General features: G+C 43.1%; 1 protein-coding gene across 1 annotated transcript in view; it reads left to right on the plus strand.

The window, feature by feature from the left end:
- Positions 1–257: 257 nt before the first annotated feature.
- Positions 258–17,963, plus strand: part of OVCH2 (ovochymase 2) — a 30,551-nt gene continuing 12,845 nt past the window's right edge. Inside the window, exons 1-15 of the mRNA XM_033118894.1 lie at positions 258–345; positions 2,420–2,523; positions 4,106–4,197; positions 5,661–5,833; positions 6,191–6,286; positions 6,525–6,676; positions 7,335–7,532; positions 8,654–8,669; positions 10,417–10,507; positions 10,631–10,755; positions 11,498–11,638; positions 12,207–12,337; positions 14,404–14,497; positions 15,019–15,150; positions 16,750–16,854. Coding sequence (XP_032974785.1) covers positions 258–345; positions 2,420–2,523; positions 4,106–4,197; positions 5,661–5,833; positions 6,191–6,286; positions 6,525–6,676; positions 7,335–7,532; positions 8,654–8,669; positions 10,417–10,507; positions 10,631–10,755; positions 11,498–11,638; positions 12,207–12,337; positions 14,404–14,497; positions 15,019–15,150; positions 16,750–16,854 — 1,738 coding nt within the window. The remainder of the gene's footprint in view (positions 346–2,419; positions 2,524–4,105; positions 4,198–5,660; positions 5,834–6,190; positions 6,287–6,524; positions 6,677–7,334; positions 7,533–8,653; positions 8,670–10,416; positions 10,508–10,630; positions 10,756–11,497; positions 11,639–12,206; positions 12,338–14,403; positions 14,498–15,018; positions 15,151–16,749; positions 16,855–17,963) is intronic.

Here is a 17,963-nt window from a genome sequence, read left to right on the forward strand (position 1 = left end):
TGGGAAGCAACGGATTGATGTGGGAGTAACGGGACATGTAATATTGCTTGCTCAAGACTATGTTTCTGTGGTTGACTCCCACATCTTGCAAACGTCTTTGCAAGAAACCACATTCAGAAACATCATATGGCCATGGCTGAATGCCTCAAGTCTTGGTTAATTAATAACCTTCTTTTAAATTGTTGGTCTCATAAGGCTTTCTGTTTTGGTTCTCTTTAGTTTCTTTAAAATTTCAGGGAAAAATTCTGAGTCTCAAAATGCCTATGAGCAAGAATAAGCTGATTTTACTATTTGGAATGATCTGTTTGGAACAAGGTAAATCGACAACTCGTTCTCTTTCCAAAGGTAAGTTCCAAACAAACTCTGTAATTACCTTTATCTGAAGGAGTAACTTTTGCTAGCAATGAGGATCATAACTCCAGTCCGTATTTCTTTGGGAAAAGAGGAGAAGCAAATATATTTTGGAACTCTGATTGCTTCTCATGTAATTATTTTGGACTTTTCTCCTGAAATCAAAACTGAGTAAAATATTTATGGAATACAACTTGGACAAGTTGCATCGATGTGGAGAAAGCTGAGATTGCTTACTTATTTGGACACATAATACAATCCTATCCTCTTTCATGGAATACATTCTGGAAATCAGCATAAATTTGGAAGCATTAGTAATCTTCTGGAAAACTATCTTGCTGGGAAATATGAGGCATGTTCAGTGTAGTCTATTATAAACGGTCCTTTTTTCCTGAAGCAACATAAACTGAGAGCAGTTCTTGGCAGGCTTCTCTACAGTCATATTTGTGCCAGCCCTGAGAATCATCATGTTTCCTGTCTTTGTCTCAATGAGTTCAGGAAATAGTAAATTTTGTGTCTAAGGTATTTGTGATCTATTCAGCTGAAACAGAAAATAAGCTTTTGATCCAATGTCATGGCTGCACTGGATTCAGAATCAAAAGGCTTAGTGTTACATCCATGTTGTGCCATTAATTAGCTGGGCATCTCTTTGATTCTTTGTTTTCTCATCTGTAAAGTGAAGGTAATAGTACTTGATTCACAGGCATAGAACGGAGGGTTATATGAGAAGTTATTTTAAAAACTTTGTATATTTTAACAAATTAATCTAAATAGCTGTGCTCTCAAGGATGTATTCTCAAGAAAAACCGACTTTCATCCATCCATCCAACTTTTCTAAGTGCCTACTCTATGCTAGGAATTGTGCTAAACCTTGGAAATACAGAGATGAATAGGACATAGGATTTTTTCCTCAAGTAGTTCATAGTCCAGTGAGGGAGACAGGAAAATAATTCCCTACAACAATATTGGCCAAAAAACTATGAAAGGGGAGAAAAAGGGTACTACACAGTAGAGAGGAGAGACACTTTGAGGAAAGACTTCTCAGTGAGGTGATCTCTAAGCTGAGGAATAAAGATTAGATGAGTCAGCTAGATAAAGAAGTGCGGTGACTGTGAGGCAGGGCTTTCTAGGCTTTCCTAGAAAACATGTAAAGAATGATCTGCAGCAGGGACAGAAGATGTACCATTCCGGAACCACGAGGCAGTTGTAAACGTCTTTAATCTAACCCATCTCTTAGCTGAGAAGTCAAAGAAAAACATTTTTAGAAACTTGAGGATAAATAAGTAAATGCAACCTTTTCAGGGAGAAAGTCTTTTCCACAGAGTTCTTTGTTCCACTACTTGGCAACCCTCTATCCTAACACCAGTCTGGTCTGTGAATCAGGACACGGTCTTTTCTTCACTCCACTCTCCTTGAACAACCTGCCACTTTCCACCCTCATCGAGAATCAAATCCAGTGTCTGACTATGTGGCAGGCACCACACACCATGGTCTCAGACTCAGGCCCCGGGTGGACGAGAAGATGTGCACACAATTGCAAACCAAGGCAGACCGTGGCATCAGCCACTCAATGAAGTATTGAGTAACTCTGTGCATCAGGAACTCTGCTGGTTACTGTGCACATAGGTATTTCTATGATTAAGTCCACAACTTCGGGGAGCCCACAATTTAGTTAGGATGAGACACACAGAAGTAACCATATAATAAATATCACGGCATATAATAAATGTCACAGAAGTACAGAGAGCTGTGACAAGCCTCTAAGGGGCCAGATTGCTCAGAATCAAAAGGGGGCTACATCCTTGCAGAGATCCTACTCTGACCCCCTTCATCTTCATATCAGAAAAGTAGATCTTTTCATGATATGCATGTTCTACGCGTATGTGACAAAAATTGAACAATCCTTTGTAGTGCAAATCACAGCAAATCCCACAATTAACCGAAAGCCATTTTGTAATCTTTTTTCACAATCCATATCCTACAGTTTTTTTCTTGCTCAGAAGTTTCCTATATCCCTCAGTCTTAGGAGCGATCTAATCACTAAATTTTTGTCTTGTCTTCCTCCCAGCTCCCACTTGTGGGCAGAGTCCAGTGAAGGTACGGCCTTGGAATGACATTTTTAGTCGCATTGTTGGGGGAAACCAAGTGGAAAAGGGCTCTTACCCTTGGCAAGTGAGTCTCAGAGAACAGTCTCTGGGGGGTGGCCTCTGAGCTGTGTTGGGGCTGGATCTCCCCGAGTCACATGCTACTCATCAATGCTCTCCATTCTGCCTCGCTCATCACCAGAGAGCTCATGAGTGTATGTAGGGATTCAAGTTCCTCATGATGTGCACCAGTGGAGTTCCAGGAAAGGGGTGTTCACAATAGTTATAAAAACTGGAAATACCATCCCCAGCTTTTCACCCCTAAGACAAAAATCCCACTTTAAGCTGAAAAACTTTTAAATTTAAAATTTAAAAAATAATTTTGATTCAGTAAATACATTTAAAATATACTTATCTCGTTATAGTTACAGATGACCAGGGACTGTATGTCTGAGGTGTAAGAGTTGTACCTATACCATAGGACCGCTCAGGGAATAGTCAGAAGAACTGCCTTCTTAGTAGCTAACGTCCTAAGAATTCTGTCTCAATCTAATTTCCTGGTCCTCTCATGCCACAGAAGTGTCTCTGTGCTTCTGCCCCTAGCCTATGGTATTTACATATACTGTCTTTGAAAGTCTCCAAATTTTCTTCACCCTGGGAGCCATGTTGTATTCTTGCTGCTTAATTTTGCAAGTAGAGCGCTAGCTCTTTATCTTTACTTCTCTTGACTCAGTCGTGTTAACTTTTAGGTCAGTGGATATTTGGTAACAGTTGGTGCATTGAGTTTGTGCTCAGTGGATTGATGAATGAATTACTTGGCTGAAGATCAGTTGCTTACTTGGTCGGTTGGTTGACTAGTCAATTCAGAAGTCCATATTCAAATCACAGTCGGGGTGACTCACTGACTTTTACTTATTTGCTCTTTATTCTATTAGCCTTTTCTCTGTATTAAATAGTTTTTCAATTGCTCATTAAATAATTTTTAGTCAAAAGGTAACAATTCTAATAGATTGCTTCTTTTCTAATTCCAACAATGGAATTAAAAGTATTCACTTGTACCTGTAAGCCATTTTAGAGTCAAATCAAATACCATTAATAGGATAAACCAAAGATAGAAAGTATATCACAGAGGTAGATTACAAATAGGCTTAAAGAAGTTGTAGAAGTCAAATAGTTAAGAGTATTAGAAAAGTGTGAGTCCAGACGATTTCTCCAAGAGGCCTGGAGAAACTGGAGTATGTACTGAAGAACTCCCTTTGACCCCACCTTGTCTTTCTCTCAAAACTGTTCATCTGGATTCTGCTATCTTAATCTTCTTTTTCTTTCTCTTCAGTCACAGATGTGGCTCATATCGTTAAAGTAACAGTATGAGTCAACAGTATTATAAAAATAAACAAATACCAACAATATTTACTATCTATTGAAACCTTATAGCCACTCATCCGAAATTAACTACCTCTCCTGTCAGCCAGGGTTGGGAATTTTCTGCTTCCAGCACTGCTCCTTTTTTTCTGAGCTATAGTGGGATGGGTTTTACTCCTTCACAATCCATGATTTCTGACATTTATGAAGAAGATATCTGGGTCTATTTTTCAGAATATGCTCAGTCTCCAGGTTTGGGGGGATCCCAGGACATTAACTTGCTCCCATTTAAGGTCTTTGCAATTTAGGTGTCTCTGAAACGAAGGCAGAAGCATATCTGTGGTGGGACCATCATCTCTCCACAGTGGGTGATCACAGCTGCTCACTGCGTCGCAAACAGGTAGGGGAAGACCTAGCCCATGGATAAAGGTCAGATTACCCTTCTTCCCCTTTGGAATCAGCAGCAATAACTCTTTGAAACAGGAACTGTGTGATGTATGCTTCAGTGATGCTGTCAGAAGGTACTCAACTTGGTAGAAAACATACACTCCTTGCAGGAGTAGAATAGTTAAATATGAATGGAAGTTAATAAAGAACAATATCCAAGTGAGAAAAACGTATCACGAAGATGTATTTATGAAAGTTTTCTCCTAGATTTCTTAAATTTCCATGGGAAAAAAAAATCATGCAGTTCACTGTGCATCTTAAGAAATGGATAAAACAAAAGGAGGCCGGTAAAACATAAAGAAGGCTCCCATATCTTCCTTAGAATTGATCCTGCCTCTATGAGCTTCAATCTAACAACTTCCATCCTTTTATCCATTTTCCTTTGTGCTCCAAATGTTCTATTGCTGCCAGTGCTCTTGGTACCCACTAGGTGTAATCAAGATCATGTCCCCATATTTGCCCTATTTCAAATCTGTAAACATCTGCTGGATATTTGCTTGGTGCTAGACACTAGTGGATACTAAAGACACAAAGCTGAGTAAGACATAATTCCTGTCCCTAGAGAGGTGAGAATCTGAAAAACAGTCAACTGATAATTTCACTGCAATGTGGCAGGTGGTTAGGCTAGAAAGTTGCTATGTATTAGGTTAGGTACCTAACACAGCCTAGAGCCAGGGAAATATACCAAGAGAAAATGATGCTGTTCCCAATTTTTTATAAAATTATCACTTCTGGGAATGAAGGGTCCCAAAAGATGGCAAGCTCAAAGCTCTTAATCCATCTCAATTCATCCCACCAAATTCCTTTCAGATAACTTTGCTTCAGGAAGAAGGGGAATGGTCTTTTCCCATGTCATGCCAGGTCTTTAAATTACAAACAAAAAAACAAGGTAAGAAGATCCTCACTTCCCATTGTTTTAATCAGTCCCAAAGCCTTGAGAGTGCATGCTCTCTGGGACATCAGTTATGGTGCTATTATGTCTTTCACAATATACATTATGCACTGCATTTCTGACATTAAAGCAGCATACTCAGTGGAAATCACAAATCATTCCCAAAGAATCTCACCAAGAGTGAGGCCAGGGAAAACACCTAGGGTAGCTGAATAAAGTCCACTATAGCGTTAGACTCCTGGATTACAATGTATATACATCTTTAGACATTTTACAAATAACACTGCAAAATATTAAATTTATTATATCACTGACTCCATGAGGCCACTCTTTACTACTCCCCCACTCAAACTGAGAACCTCTGCATTTTTCCTAAGAGTGTTGGAATAATTCTCACTTTCTCTGTTCAGCAGCCTCATACCATTATCCATCCATATCACTTTGAAGAGGCCAGTTTGTTAATCATTACAACTGTACTCAGAGGCTCAATGAAATCAATTTATTTTATGGCTTCCTCTTTTTAGAAATATTGCGTCAACTTTGAATGCTACGGCTGGAAAGCATGACTTGAGCCGTATTGAACCAGGAGAGCAAACCCTCCCCGTCGAAAGCATCATCATCCACCCATATTTTTCCACAAAGAAACCAATGGACTATGATATTGCTCTTTTGAAGATGGCTGGCAGCTTCCATTTTGGTAAACATTTCAGGCTCACACTGAATTATCTACCGCATGTTCTCCATAATTTCTGTTCCATGGCACATTACCTACAGTACATGTTAGGCCCAATGCTTCTGGGTCATTGACTTAGAGACAGGGATTTGGGGTGGAGGGTCCCCACCTGAAACCTTTTCTGCTCGTAGCTTTAGGTCCAGTATTAGGGTGTAAAGTAGTGAGGTCTTTCTTTGTCTGACAAATGACACCTGGAAATGCCAGGTAGAGGTATCACAACTCTTAGAAGGTCTTGGGGGAACCACCTGGATGTCAACTGGTGAGTGGCTTCTGGTGTCCTTTCCTCCATGCTCTGCCTTTTTTTTTTTTTTTTTTTTTTAGGCCAGTTTGTGGGGCCCATGTGTCTTCCAGAGCCAGGGGAACGATTTAAGGCTGGATTGATTTGTACAACTGTAGGCTGGGGTCGCCTGACTGAAAGTAAGAACTTCTATGCCTCTACCCTTAATCAATGTCAGAACTTTCTGACAGGTAATCACAAAATAGAATATTTAATGTTTTTAGAAAACAACTGTGTAAACATTCTTAAACATAGAGAATATCATATTGTACTTAGAAATTCAGGTCTTTCGAAAAGACACAAGACTGACTGGGGCATCTTCAACTCAGAAGGGGTGAAGGAGTGCTTTGCTGGGACTCTCATCTCTGTGTTTTCTAGACGGCATCCTCCCACAAGTCTTGCAGGAAGTGAATCTGCCCATTTTGACCCAGGAGGAGTGTGTGGCAGCTATGTTAACCCTGAAGAAACCCATCAGTGGGCGGACCTTCCTGTGCACAGGCTTCCCAGATGGAGGGAGAGATGCATGTCAGGTAGGAAGGAGCAGCCTGGCTGGCAGGTCCCAGGCAGGACTTCCCTCAGCTTTGTCATTAGGCGCAGGGCTGAAAGAAGGCTGTAGTTAAGACTAGATTCTGGAAAGAAGGGTCAAGAGTGACAGGGGAGGTTGAGTCAAAATAAAGGGACAATTTAAACAATCTGTTTATACCAGGGAGTGTAAATTTAGAGGAGGTCTTTCACTTTTTCCAAAAAACCAAAAAACAGATAATGCAAATAATGAGCTCAGGTTCCCCACCTCTGAAGAGCAGCTGGCTCCTTCCTATGTAGAGGGCTCCAGTTTACTTATAACAGGAACTTTACATACTCTCCATCCCTCTTGCTGACCAAGACTTGAGATCAATTTTACTACTGGGCAAGACTTCTCTGAGCCTGTAGGATGCGACAGAATAAAGAAGAAAGGCTGGTGTTTGATGAAAGCCTAGGACGGGAAAGAAGGAGGTGGAACTGACAGGTTCCAATGATAGGTTCTAATGTGAACTCTGCTTGCCTGTTCCCCCAGGTTCCTGAGTCCAAATTATTAGAAGTTAAGAAATGTCATTGATCCTAGTCTAGCATCTTTACGGGGGAAACGAGCGAGAACTGTGGGGCACAGACACTGACCATGATGGTAACAGAAGCTTTTTATCCCCACAGGGAGATTCAGGAGGTTCTCTCATGTGCCGGAATAAGAAAGGGAGTTGGACTCTCGCTGGTGTGACTTCCTGGGGTTTGGGCTGTGGTCGAGGCTGGAGAAACAATGTGCGGAAAGATGATCAAGGATCCCCTGGGATATTCACAGATCTTAGCAAAATGCTTCCCTGGATCCACAAACACATCCAAATTGGTAATAAAGCTAGCACGGAAGGTCAAGAAGCTAGGACCAGAGAGAACATCCGAGTCTGGGCAAGTCAGGACCACAGACAGGCTCTGCTTCTGCTCTTAGGGTAGCACAGAAGGACTGTGAAATTCATTAAGTCTAAAACAAGAGTAAATATGTATGTGGTACAGCATAAACTATTCAATGAAACATGAATATATCCATGCTAGACTTTGTCAAATTTCCCTTTAACTGAAACTATCTCAGCTGGTGATGTTTTCACCACTTCTCAACTGTGCAAGATTCAGCAAGCTATAGCATAGATCAGGAGTTATCAACCAGGGGAAATTTTGCCCTCTCCTGGACAAAAATGTCTGGAGGTATTTTTGGTTGTCACAACCTGGGGAGCGGGTGACACTAGCATTTAGTGGGTAGGGACCATGGATGCTGCTAAGCCTTCCTACATGCACAGAATGATGCAGCCCAAAATGTTACTAATGCCATGCTCGAGAAGGCCTGGCATAGATCCAGGTACCCTAAGTCTGAAAAGGCCTGAGTCTACATACACCCTTCTACTAGACTGACCATTGAGTTCACTGAAACTTCATTTCTGCCTCCAAATCAAATTTGTTTTCTTAACTGGGGGCTTCCAGCCCCAATAGGGTTTCTAATTCTTCCCCAAAGGGGTTAATTCAAATTAGTGTAGTAAGAACTTGGGTTTAGTTTCAAGTGTATGGTCCAGCGGGAGGTATTTGAGCCCTCAGTTCAACTTATAGCTATCACAGCAATTCGTTTGTGATTGTGGGTGAGTTACTTTCATCTTCAGCCTCCCTTCTCATACAAACTGAGAGGGGTAAACCAGATGACCTCTTCTTGCTCTGTGTAACTCCCAAGCTAATCATAGCCTGTTACTTAATTCACCCACTAGTAAGTTTGTTGAAAGACAGTGAAATCATCTCCTTAAAACACCAAGGCTACTTTCCTGCTTTATCAATTTATCCCTGCTTTCCTTTCCACAGATTAGATTTTGTTTAGTTGCATATTGACTTAAAAATCTCTGCACTTTCGAGTCAAGGAGATGCTCACTTCTTGAAATACTGTTTAGGCTACCACAAAGCTTGAATCACATCTGTCTTTTTCTTTCTCAGGGAAGCAGAGAAAGAGCTCGAAAGGTGGGTATTTCTCCAGCCTTCTCCCCCAGGAGCGTGAATTAACATCTGGCATTTCCGAATAGTGGCTCCCTTTATCATCAAAAGTCTTCCTTTGCAAGAGCTGTCCTCGCTCACTAGGTACAAAACCAGCACTGAGAGCACCACAGCCACTCCCTGCAGTCCCTCAACCAGCTGGAGCCCCAGATTCCCTCCATTTCACATCTTGTCAACCCAAAGCTCCATCTTATTTCAGCAAACATTTGCCAAATCCTTGCTTTAGATCGCAGACTTGAAAAAGGAGGGTGGGGTGGTATATATGTGGCCAATAAGCTACACACCTTGTCCTGAAAGAGTCCTGACTTATCCAGGGGACTCACCTGGTGTTACACTACAAGTCTGCAATGAATCCACTCAGTGACTTCGGGAAGCTCCTTCCTACCTCAGTTTCCTTACCCACAAAGAAAAGAGTCTGGACCTGACGGTTTCTAAGGCATCTTTAGCTCAAATCTTCAGTGGGTCTTTAAATCTGTACAACTACCCACAGACAGCAATGTGAAAAAAGGAGTACCCCGAGAGCTCAAGAGTGGGCAGCTGCTTCTTGCATTAAAAAAAGTGGGGGGGAGACACACATACCTTTTAAGCTAAACCTTAAAGGACAAAGAATGAGTAGGATTTTGTCAGGTGCAAATGGGATACAGGTGAAGAAAAACTACCCAGCTCCAGGAATCATCCTTATCAAAGCACAGATACTGACGGATGGAGACAGGAAAACGTAGGCTGTAAGAGAGATCAGAGTAAAGATATGTGATGGAGTTTTACGAGGGAGATAATCTGAGACCAAATAATGGAAATTTTGAATGTCAGTCAAAAAACTTTGGACTTTATTGAGTAATAGGAAGTTGATTAATTAGATAAATAGATTAGAGCTATACTTTACTGGGATAAGAGCAACACATAGGGGATAGATTGGAGGGGAAAACAATTCAAGGTGGATTTGAGGTTATGCATTAGTTCAAGACAAGGAAGGAAGGAAGGAAGGAAGGAAGGAGGGAGGGAGGAAAGAAGGAAGGAGGGAAGGAAAGAAGGAAGGAAAAAAAAGAAAGAAAAAAAGAAAGAAAGAAAGAAAGAAAGCAGGCAAGCTTGACCTAGGGCAATGGCCAGAGAATGAAAGGAGGGAACAGAAACAAGAAGAATTAGGACGTAGTAGTCACTTAGATGAAGGGTGGTGAGGGAGAGGGAGGAATCAAGGATGATACCTAAGTTTTGAGCATGAGAGACTAAGAAAGGGGCAGGTAAAACCAAACCAGAAGCAGAAGCACTTCTGCATACCCAAAGACATTTCATTTATAGCATCTTAAGTTTCAGGAGAGATATCTAGGAGATGGTTGAAATATCAGGTCTGAAGTTGAAAAATGTAGAGATGATAGCTGAACATGAAGATATGAATGAAACTGGCCAGAAGGCTCTACAGAGAGAGATGAAAACTAAGGACAGAATTTGGGAACTACCTGTATTTACAGAATGGAGTTATGGGATCAGAGAAAGAAGAGTGAAGGAGAAGAAAACATAGAATCTCAAAGTTGAGCAGGCTCTAAAAGGAACAAAAAAGAATAAGGCATCTAGAAGCAAAGGCAGGAAAAGATGTGAAAAAAGGAAGCGTACATAATGAAGAACAAGGAGGTTCTAGCAGCCCTGCCGACTCTGGAAAGCGAGGGCTGTTGTGAATGGCCGTCACTGTTAGCGTGATTCTTGTGGCTTTCTCTCCCAGCCTCGTGCAGTGAGCAGGATCGCGTGGTCAGTAAGTCTGAGTGGGGGCTGCACTTCCCAGACAGCCCCTACCTATATTATGACAGCAGGCAGTGAGTAGTCCCCTCTGCCACTCCTCCCCCGACTCCCACCTCCAGTCTGACTGTGTCATTAACTGGACTGTGACAGCCACTTTCTGTCTACAAGTAACACCCTCTCAATGTATCTGCCTGCAGACTATGTGTCTGGACCCTGTTGGTACCAGAGGAAATGCATGTGTTACTCAGTTTTTCCCAAATGGATGCAGAGTCTTGTAATCACAATTACCTGTCAATGTATTCTTTAGAAGACAGACTTATTGGTGAGTGGATTTGCACATTGTCAGATGGACACTAGTGTGAGCAGGGCTTAATGGGACCTGGTTACAACATGTCTGGCACTGAGGCATCTGCAGACACATTTCCTGTCTCCAATTTCTGATACTCAGAAATGACAGTGGAAAAGAGCTGAATCTGAGCCTGTGTGATGGCTGTAAGCCACAGTGCATTTCATTTGCTACATCTGCGTCCCATGGAGCCAGGCTTCTCACACGCATTCACTAGACAGGAAGTCCATTAGGAGTATTATGGAGACACAAGCAGCGCCTCCCAGGGCCTCCACACAGCATGCTGCTTTTCTATCATGAAAATGGCATTTACGGGCCTCATCCAGCTAAGAAGGAAAATACCAATGGATACTCATGAGTAGGAGACAAAGGTTATTTCTGTCAGAAACAGAGGTGGAGGAGACCTTCTGTAGTTCTTAACTGGAGGTGATTGTGCCCCGCAAGAGACACTCAGCAATGTCTTAAAAGCTTTTATGGTTGTCATACCTGGAGGGAGTGTTACTGGCATCTAGTGGGTAGTGGCCAGGGATACTGTAAAACATCCTACAATGTGCAGGACAGCCTGAACACAAAGAACGTTCCAGTTCAAACTGTTAGTAGTGCCAAGGTTGAGAAACCTGGTTTAGATAATACACTATCACGACAAGTTCAGTTCTCCTAAGTCTTTGAATGGGTGCTGTTTTCTAGACTCTAAACAAAGAATCTTCTTACGTTGCAGGGAAATTCTGTGGAGAAAGCCTTCCTTCATCTGTTCTTGTTGGCTCCAACGCTTTAAGGCTGAGGTTCATCTCTGATGCCACAGATTATGCTGCTGGCTTTAATCTCACCTATAAAGCTCTTAAACCAAACTACCTTCCCGGTAAAACCATTCAATTTTATCACACATTACCCAGGCCTTTTGTAGGAATTGAGGCCCCACAGGAATTAGGTGAGAGGCAGGCAGCTCCCTCCCAAGGCCCTCTTGGCTCCACAGTGGAGAGGAGCAGGCCAGTGAGATGTGGGGTGCAGGCACTCCTCCGCCAGTGAGACGCGGGGTGCAGGCACTCCTTCGCCAGTGAGACATGGGGTGCAGGCACTCCTTCGCCAGTGAGACGTGGGGTGCAGGCACTCCTTCGCCAGTGTGACGTGGGGTGCAGGCACTCCTTCGCCAGTGTGACGTGGGGTGCAGGCACTCCTTCGCCAGTGTGACGTGGGGTGCAGGTACTCCTTCGCCAGTGTGACGTGGGGTGCACGCACTCCTTCTCTGGTCCTGCTTACTGCACACCCAAGTGCGCTGAGAGGGCCTGATGAGTTCTGAAAAATCAGTGCGCAGACCTCTTCCTCTTGTTGGCTCTGCCTGAAGATTCAGTTCATGCATCATTTGTGGGAGGCAGGAGGGAAAACAAAGAGGCTGATGCCTCTGTGTGGATGTTTCCCTTGTGTTTCAGATTCAGGCTGCAGTTCCTTAACTGTCCTTTTTGAAGAAGGCCTCATACAGAGCCTTCACTATCCTGAAGACTACAGGGACATGGCCGACTGTAACTGGGTTTTTCAGGCCCCCGAATATTACCTAATTAAGGTACTGACTTTCGTTACTCTGCTGCGGCATCTCCACAAAACAGCCAACATAAGCAGCATTAGGGCAGAGGTTTTTATCCGACTTATTCACTGCTGTGTCCCTCGTGCTGGTACCTGGCACACAAGCTCTCAATAAATACTGAATAACAGACTAGCTTATCGCCTATCTCCGCCTGTAACCACCCACACTTACCACCAGATGGCAATCACACACTTTACTTTTTGTTGAAGTGCTGGCTTAATCTTTGTACCTGATAACTGTTTCATCAGTGTCTAATTCCTTCTAGAAACAAGCACTTCTTCCTTATTAATTAAACGGCTAACAAGAAACTTTATAAATAATGGCTAACAAAGGTCAACGACAATAAGGCCCATCATCCAGCCTCTCACGCAGCGGGGACAGAGCAAGCACAGAGGACCCAGCGCAGAACAGGTTCAGGGACTCTGGTGAGAGTCGGAACATGTACCGGGAGGGGTGGTGGAGGGCAGGCGAGGCTGAGGTCCAGGTACGGAGAGCTCTGAACGTCAGGATTCCTTAGTAGTATTTGTGGCCATTTGTTTGCTTGTTCATTAAACACTAGCGAGTCACCTGCAGAGAGATGCCTCCATGTAGCTGAAGGTGAAACTGCAGTCAGTGAGGTTGGAACGACGTATTTATTCAGAAGTCTTTCTCTTAAAATAATAAACAAAAGCGAGAGAATATACGCAGGAGAGAAAGTAGGGTAGAAAATAAAGGGGGAAGAGTAAGGGTGGACAAGACTTCAAAGTTCTCATAAGTTCAAGAGGCAAACAGAGATCTGAGACACACGAGGAGAACCAAACTGGTGTGGTGATGATGACAGTCCAGAGAATGGAGCCTTTAATTCAAAACACAAACAAAATAGACAAGCAAAGAGGTGCGGCCAATGCTTTGGCTTTTCCAGACACAGAGTTTAGAGGAGGAGAGCTGAGCATTCGCTGGCCAGTCCCCACCTCATGCCCCAATAAAAAGGTAGAACAATCGGATCGGACAACTGAACAACAGAGGGGAAGTGGGGGGGAGGTGAAAGGGGTGTCCGAAATATAAGTTGAGTCATATGTTAGGAGGACAAACAAGATCACATAGGTTTTATGAATGAGTGGGAGAAGAAGACACGGAGGAAGCAAGTATAGATCTTTTTCTAAAAGTTTCTGAAACCCAAACAGTCGAGGCAGAAACTTCAGGAGGCCGTAGAATTAAGGGAAGATATGTTACTAGTGATGGAGGATAAAAAAGTTTAAGCATGAGGTTTTTTCTGGAAGGAGGATGAAGACAAATTCGGTTGAAAAATCTCAATATGCCAGAGCCAGAAGTAATTTAAAAACATCTATTCAGCGAATGTACTGAGTGCTGTGTGATCAGTGCAATGACGCTCTCACACCCTGCCAGTGCCGGCATCGTCCTCAGGCCTCATCCGAGACAGAAACGTGGAAATTGGTATTACAAGTCATCACTATGTGCATACCGCTGACTGGGAGGAAAACCGGTCTGTTTCCAGAAAGTACCCCAGTAAGGTGTAAGAAGTGCCTGACTGAATCCTGCTCTGACACAGCTCCTTCTCCCAGGACCGCTGATGATCATTTGCCTCCACTTTGTCCTATTACTGCAGTGCTGTGTCTTTGGCTGAGTGCTCGGGCTCCACGGATTCCCCATCATCTGTGTGTTTAAAATCTAAACTCCTACTTCATCAGACCTATCTCCCACTGCTCTTCTTTTCGGACTCAACTGGTCAGCACCTTCAAACTGCTCAAATATTGTTCTTTGCTGTTTTCTTAGCGCTCTTCTAGCACGGATCTAGGGAGCTCAAATATTTGCATATTTTCCCACCCTTACATTCAGACTGTATTTGGTAGCTTAGATGTTTCAGCAGGTTTGGCAGGTACAGCATCTTTTCCTAAGTAACGAAACCCACTCATAAACGCCCTACTAACTTTCCCATCTAAGGTCACACTCGAGAGCAAGCTGAACAATCCAAATTTGTCTGCTTAATTAAAATCAGGTCATTCATGCCTATTACTTACTATGGATGTAATGTTGAATCTTCTCAGCTTTCCTTTCAGAATCTGGAAATAGAAGAAAGGGGCGACTGCACTTCGGACTCTGTGACAGTGCACAGGGATGTAGAAAGGAAGAAGGAAATCGGTTTGTGTTCCCCTGGAGCTCACCTGCTCTGGTTTGCATTCGGACCCAGTCCTTTTTGGGAATCCTTTTGGGGAATAAGAAGGATCTGGCTCAATGTTCCTTCATCCCCCTGCACCACCTCCATCCCTCCGATGCTCTCACCACCACTCCTTCCACATCAGGGACAGGAAGAGCAAGAGGGAGAATCAAAGGACCATATGACAGAAAATATGGAAGACCCACATGAACTAGGGGCAGAAAGGAAAAGTGCCATTGAAATAAGCCCTGTGGCTACAACCAATTCCTTTAGAGGCATTGCCAGTAGGAGTGTTTGGGAGATTAAATAGAATTGAAATGTTGATGGAGTTATATACATATTAAAAAGGAGCAAACTGCCTTTCTATTTGAGCACCAATTGTGATATCCACTAGAAAAGTTAATCTCCTAACAATTACCTAAAGGACAATGTTTTTCTTTTATCCACTATTACATCTGTTTGCTGGGCACTTGACCATGTCTTTCCCGGGCTGGGCTTGACCCAACTTGTTTGTGTGGCTTTGGGACTCCTGCCCCTGTGCTGAGCTCCTCCGGTATAATGCTCATCAGCTTTCCGTCGGATGAAAATGTGACCTTCAGAGGCTTTCAGGCTACAGTCTCCTTCGTTCCTGAAACAGGTAAGAAGGAAGAGGCACCAACTTCTTGGGTCCCAGTTCCTGTCCTCATAATGTGGTAACTGATGACAGCCATTAGAGCCCACATAGATCCAGTTGATTCTCATTATTTATACCAGTTCTGTTCTAATGTTGCAGAATCCAAGACCGGAAAGAACCCAAGCGGCACTCAGAGAGTTAGTCAAGTCAGGTTTCTTACACCAGCCGGCTCAGTGGGATCCTTCCCAAAAGACTGAGCCCCTAGCAAGGTTTTGAGCAGGTTTTTATGGGTCGGGGACTTCTTTGAGGCAGGAAAGGGGTAGGTGTCGTCTGGTGATTGGCTCGGGGAGTGGCTTGGAGGGGGTCATGCGGAAGTGGGCGGGGGCTTAGGCTGGGGCTTCTCTCTCCACTCGGGCCACCATCTTAGCTCAGTTCCACGTGGCAGGGAACCATTTTAAGGTCAGTTTCTCCATCACTATAAAGTCTCCACAAAAACTGAATTAGTGAATACTGAACCACTGTCCCTAGGGGGATACAGGTTAGGTTCCCATGAGCCTCTGGTTTTATGTGTGTCTCTTCTTTAACATACCAGGGATGCCAAAACAATGTATACACATGACTTGTATTCATCTTTTGTTATCAGTATATGAGTGTTACAATTTTAACAGTTTTTTTCCCTTTCTTAAAATGTGGATACATTTTTGGGCACCCTCTGTATATTGTTGATTCATTAACATTGAACTCACAGCCAATACCCCTATAACTCGGACCTGAACAAAGCTTACCTATGACAGGTATTTTCTCCATACAGACATCACAGCCTCCTTGTACACAGGTATACTAGATGGTACTTCAGCATCATGTTTAGGGCCATTTCAAACAGCACAGTCACCAACAAACAACACAAAAATGCAAAAAATAAATAAGTAATAACAGACCATGGCAAGGACACCTGTTTATAGTATGAAAGCCAAAACAAGAAGGCAGAGGATCACCTCGTTAGACCTCAGCTAGAAACATGCGCACCAGGTAACTCAAATTTTTCACGAATGTCCATGAATGACCATGAAAGGACCAGGAGTACTGGTTTTGAGTTACAAATCAATGTTGGCGAGTAGGTGAACTTGCAAATTCAGAATCCACAAAGAACGAGGGTCAACTGTATGTCTGAATCTTGGCCTATGCTTACCAGATGTATGATCTAAGAGGCTTCAATCTTACAATGGGTGAATAATACATACCTAGTGAGAATGTAGTGAGGATTAAATCAGACAAAGTATACTTGGCCATGAGCAAGTGTGTGACACATAAGAGGGGCTCCAAAATGTGAAATATCTTCATCAATCCCCAGTTCCTAGACACCTGAACTACACAGCTTCCTTCCAAGCCCTCACATGCAGGAGTACTTTGTCCAAACCCCACAAAGCCAGTTACTGGCTTGGCTTCTCAAGTTGTTCATTCTTGTTAGGTGGTAAGCAGCTACTTATGGCAAAGCCAGGTTATAGTTAAAATACTCCTTTTCAGTTAAAATACCTATAGAGCCCAGTTGGGTGAGATGTCCCAGAAATCTAATAATTATTTTCTGGTAAGTCTCAAGCACTGGCGTTGCTTGTGTGATCAGAGCAATTATATTTTGCTTACACCCAGATGTAAATATCTCCAGACCAGACGATGAGTCAGTGTTTCTGGATACATGGAATGTCCTACCTGAAGAACTCAATGCTTCTGGTAAGCTGTTTTGGGGAATGTGACCAAGAGATACACACAGAGTGTATCAGCTGGGTTCAACCAGAGAACCCCAAAAAGATATGTTGGAGGCCTAACCTCCAGTACCCTAGAATGTGACCTTATTTGGAGACTATCTTTAGAGAGGTAATCAAGTTAAAACGAAATCATTAGTATGGGCCCTAATCCAATATCCAGTGTCCTCATAAAAGGGGAAATTTGGATGCAGAGAGAGAGACACACACAAGGAGAACATCATATGAACATGAAGGCAGAGATTGGGGTGATGTATCCTCTACAAGACAAGAAACGCCAAAGTTTGCCAGCACAGCACGAGAAGCGAGGGGAGAGGCGCGGAACAGATTCTCCCTTACAGCCCTCGAAGGAATCAAGCCTACCAACGCTGAGCTTGGTCTTCCAGCCTCCAGAACTATGACACAATAAATGGCTGTTTTTCTAAGACACCTAGTTTGTGATATTTCATTATGGCAGGTCTAGCAAGCGAATACACCAGGAATTGGCTTACACTATTGTGTGTGTGTGTGTGTGTGTGTGTGTGTGTGTGTGTGTAGGGGGGTGACTAAGTGAGTAAATCCATAGGGCAGGCAGTCAGAATGGGAAGATCACAGGACACTGGAATTCCACAGCATGGGCTAAAGTTATTCTCCACAGGCAGAGTTTCATCTCTTTTGGGGAAGCCTCAGCTCTGCTTTAAAGGCCTTTCCAATTAATTAAGTCAGGCCTACCCGGATTATCCAGGATGATCTTCCTCACCTCAAGTCAACTGATCAGGGACTTTCAGTTACATCTGCAAAATCTCTTCACAGCAACCTCTCGATTAACGTTTGATTGGATAACTGGGAGCTGTAACCTAGCCAAGTTGACACATCAAAAAATCCATCACATAGAGCTCTATGGGCTGTGGTCAATGTCCCTTTTGCTCAAAGCAACAAGAAGCACTGAAATATTTCCAATCATAGGAATCAAAATTCCCATCTCAAGTGATTCATTTGGTGAGAATGGCTAAATGGTGTGCCAAATTGTGGTCTGACTCATGAGATCCGTCCACTGAAAAAAAGTGAGTATACCATTATGTTTTAATGCTGTGAGCA

Source organism: Rhinolophus ferrumequinum, chromosome 11 (assembly GCF_004115265.2).
Source record: "Rhinolophus ferrumequinum isolate MPI-CBG mRhiFer1 chromosome 11, mRhiFer1_v1.p, whole genome shotgun sequence".
In the NCBI taxonomy this organism is placed as follows: Eukaryota; Metazoa; Chordata; class Mammalia; order Chiroptera; family Rhinolophidae; genus Rhinolophus; species Rhinolophus ferrumequinum.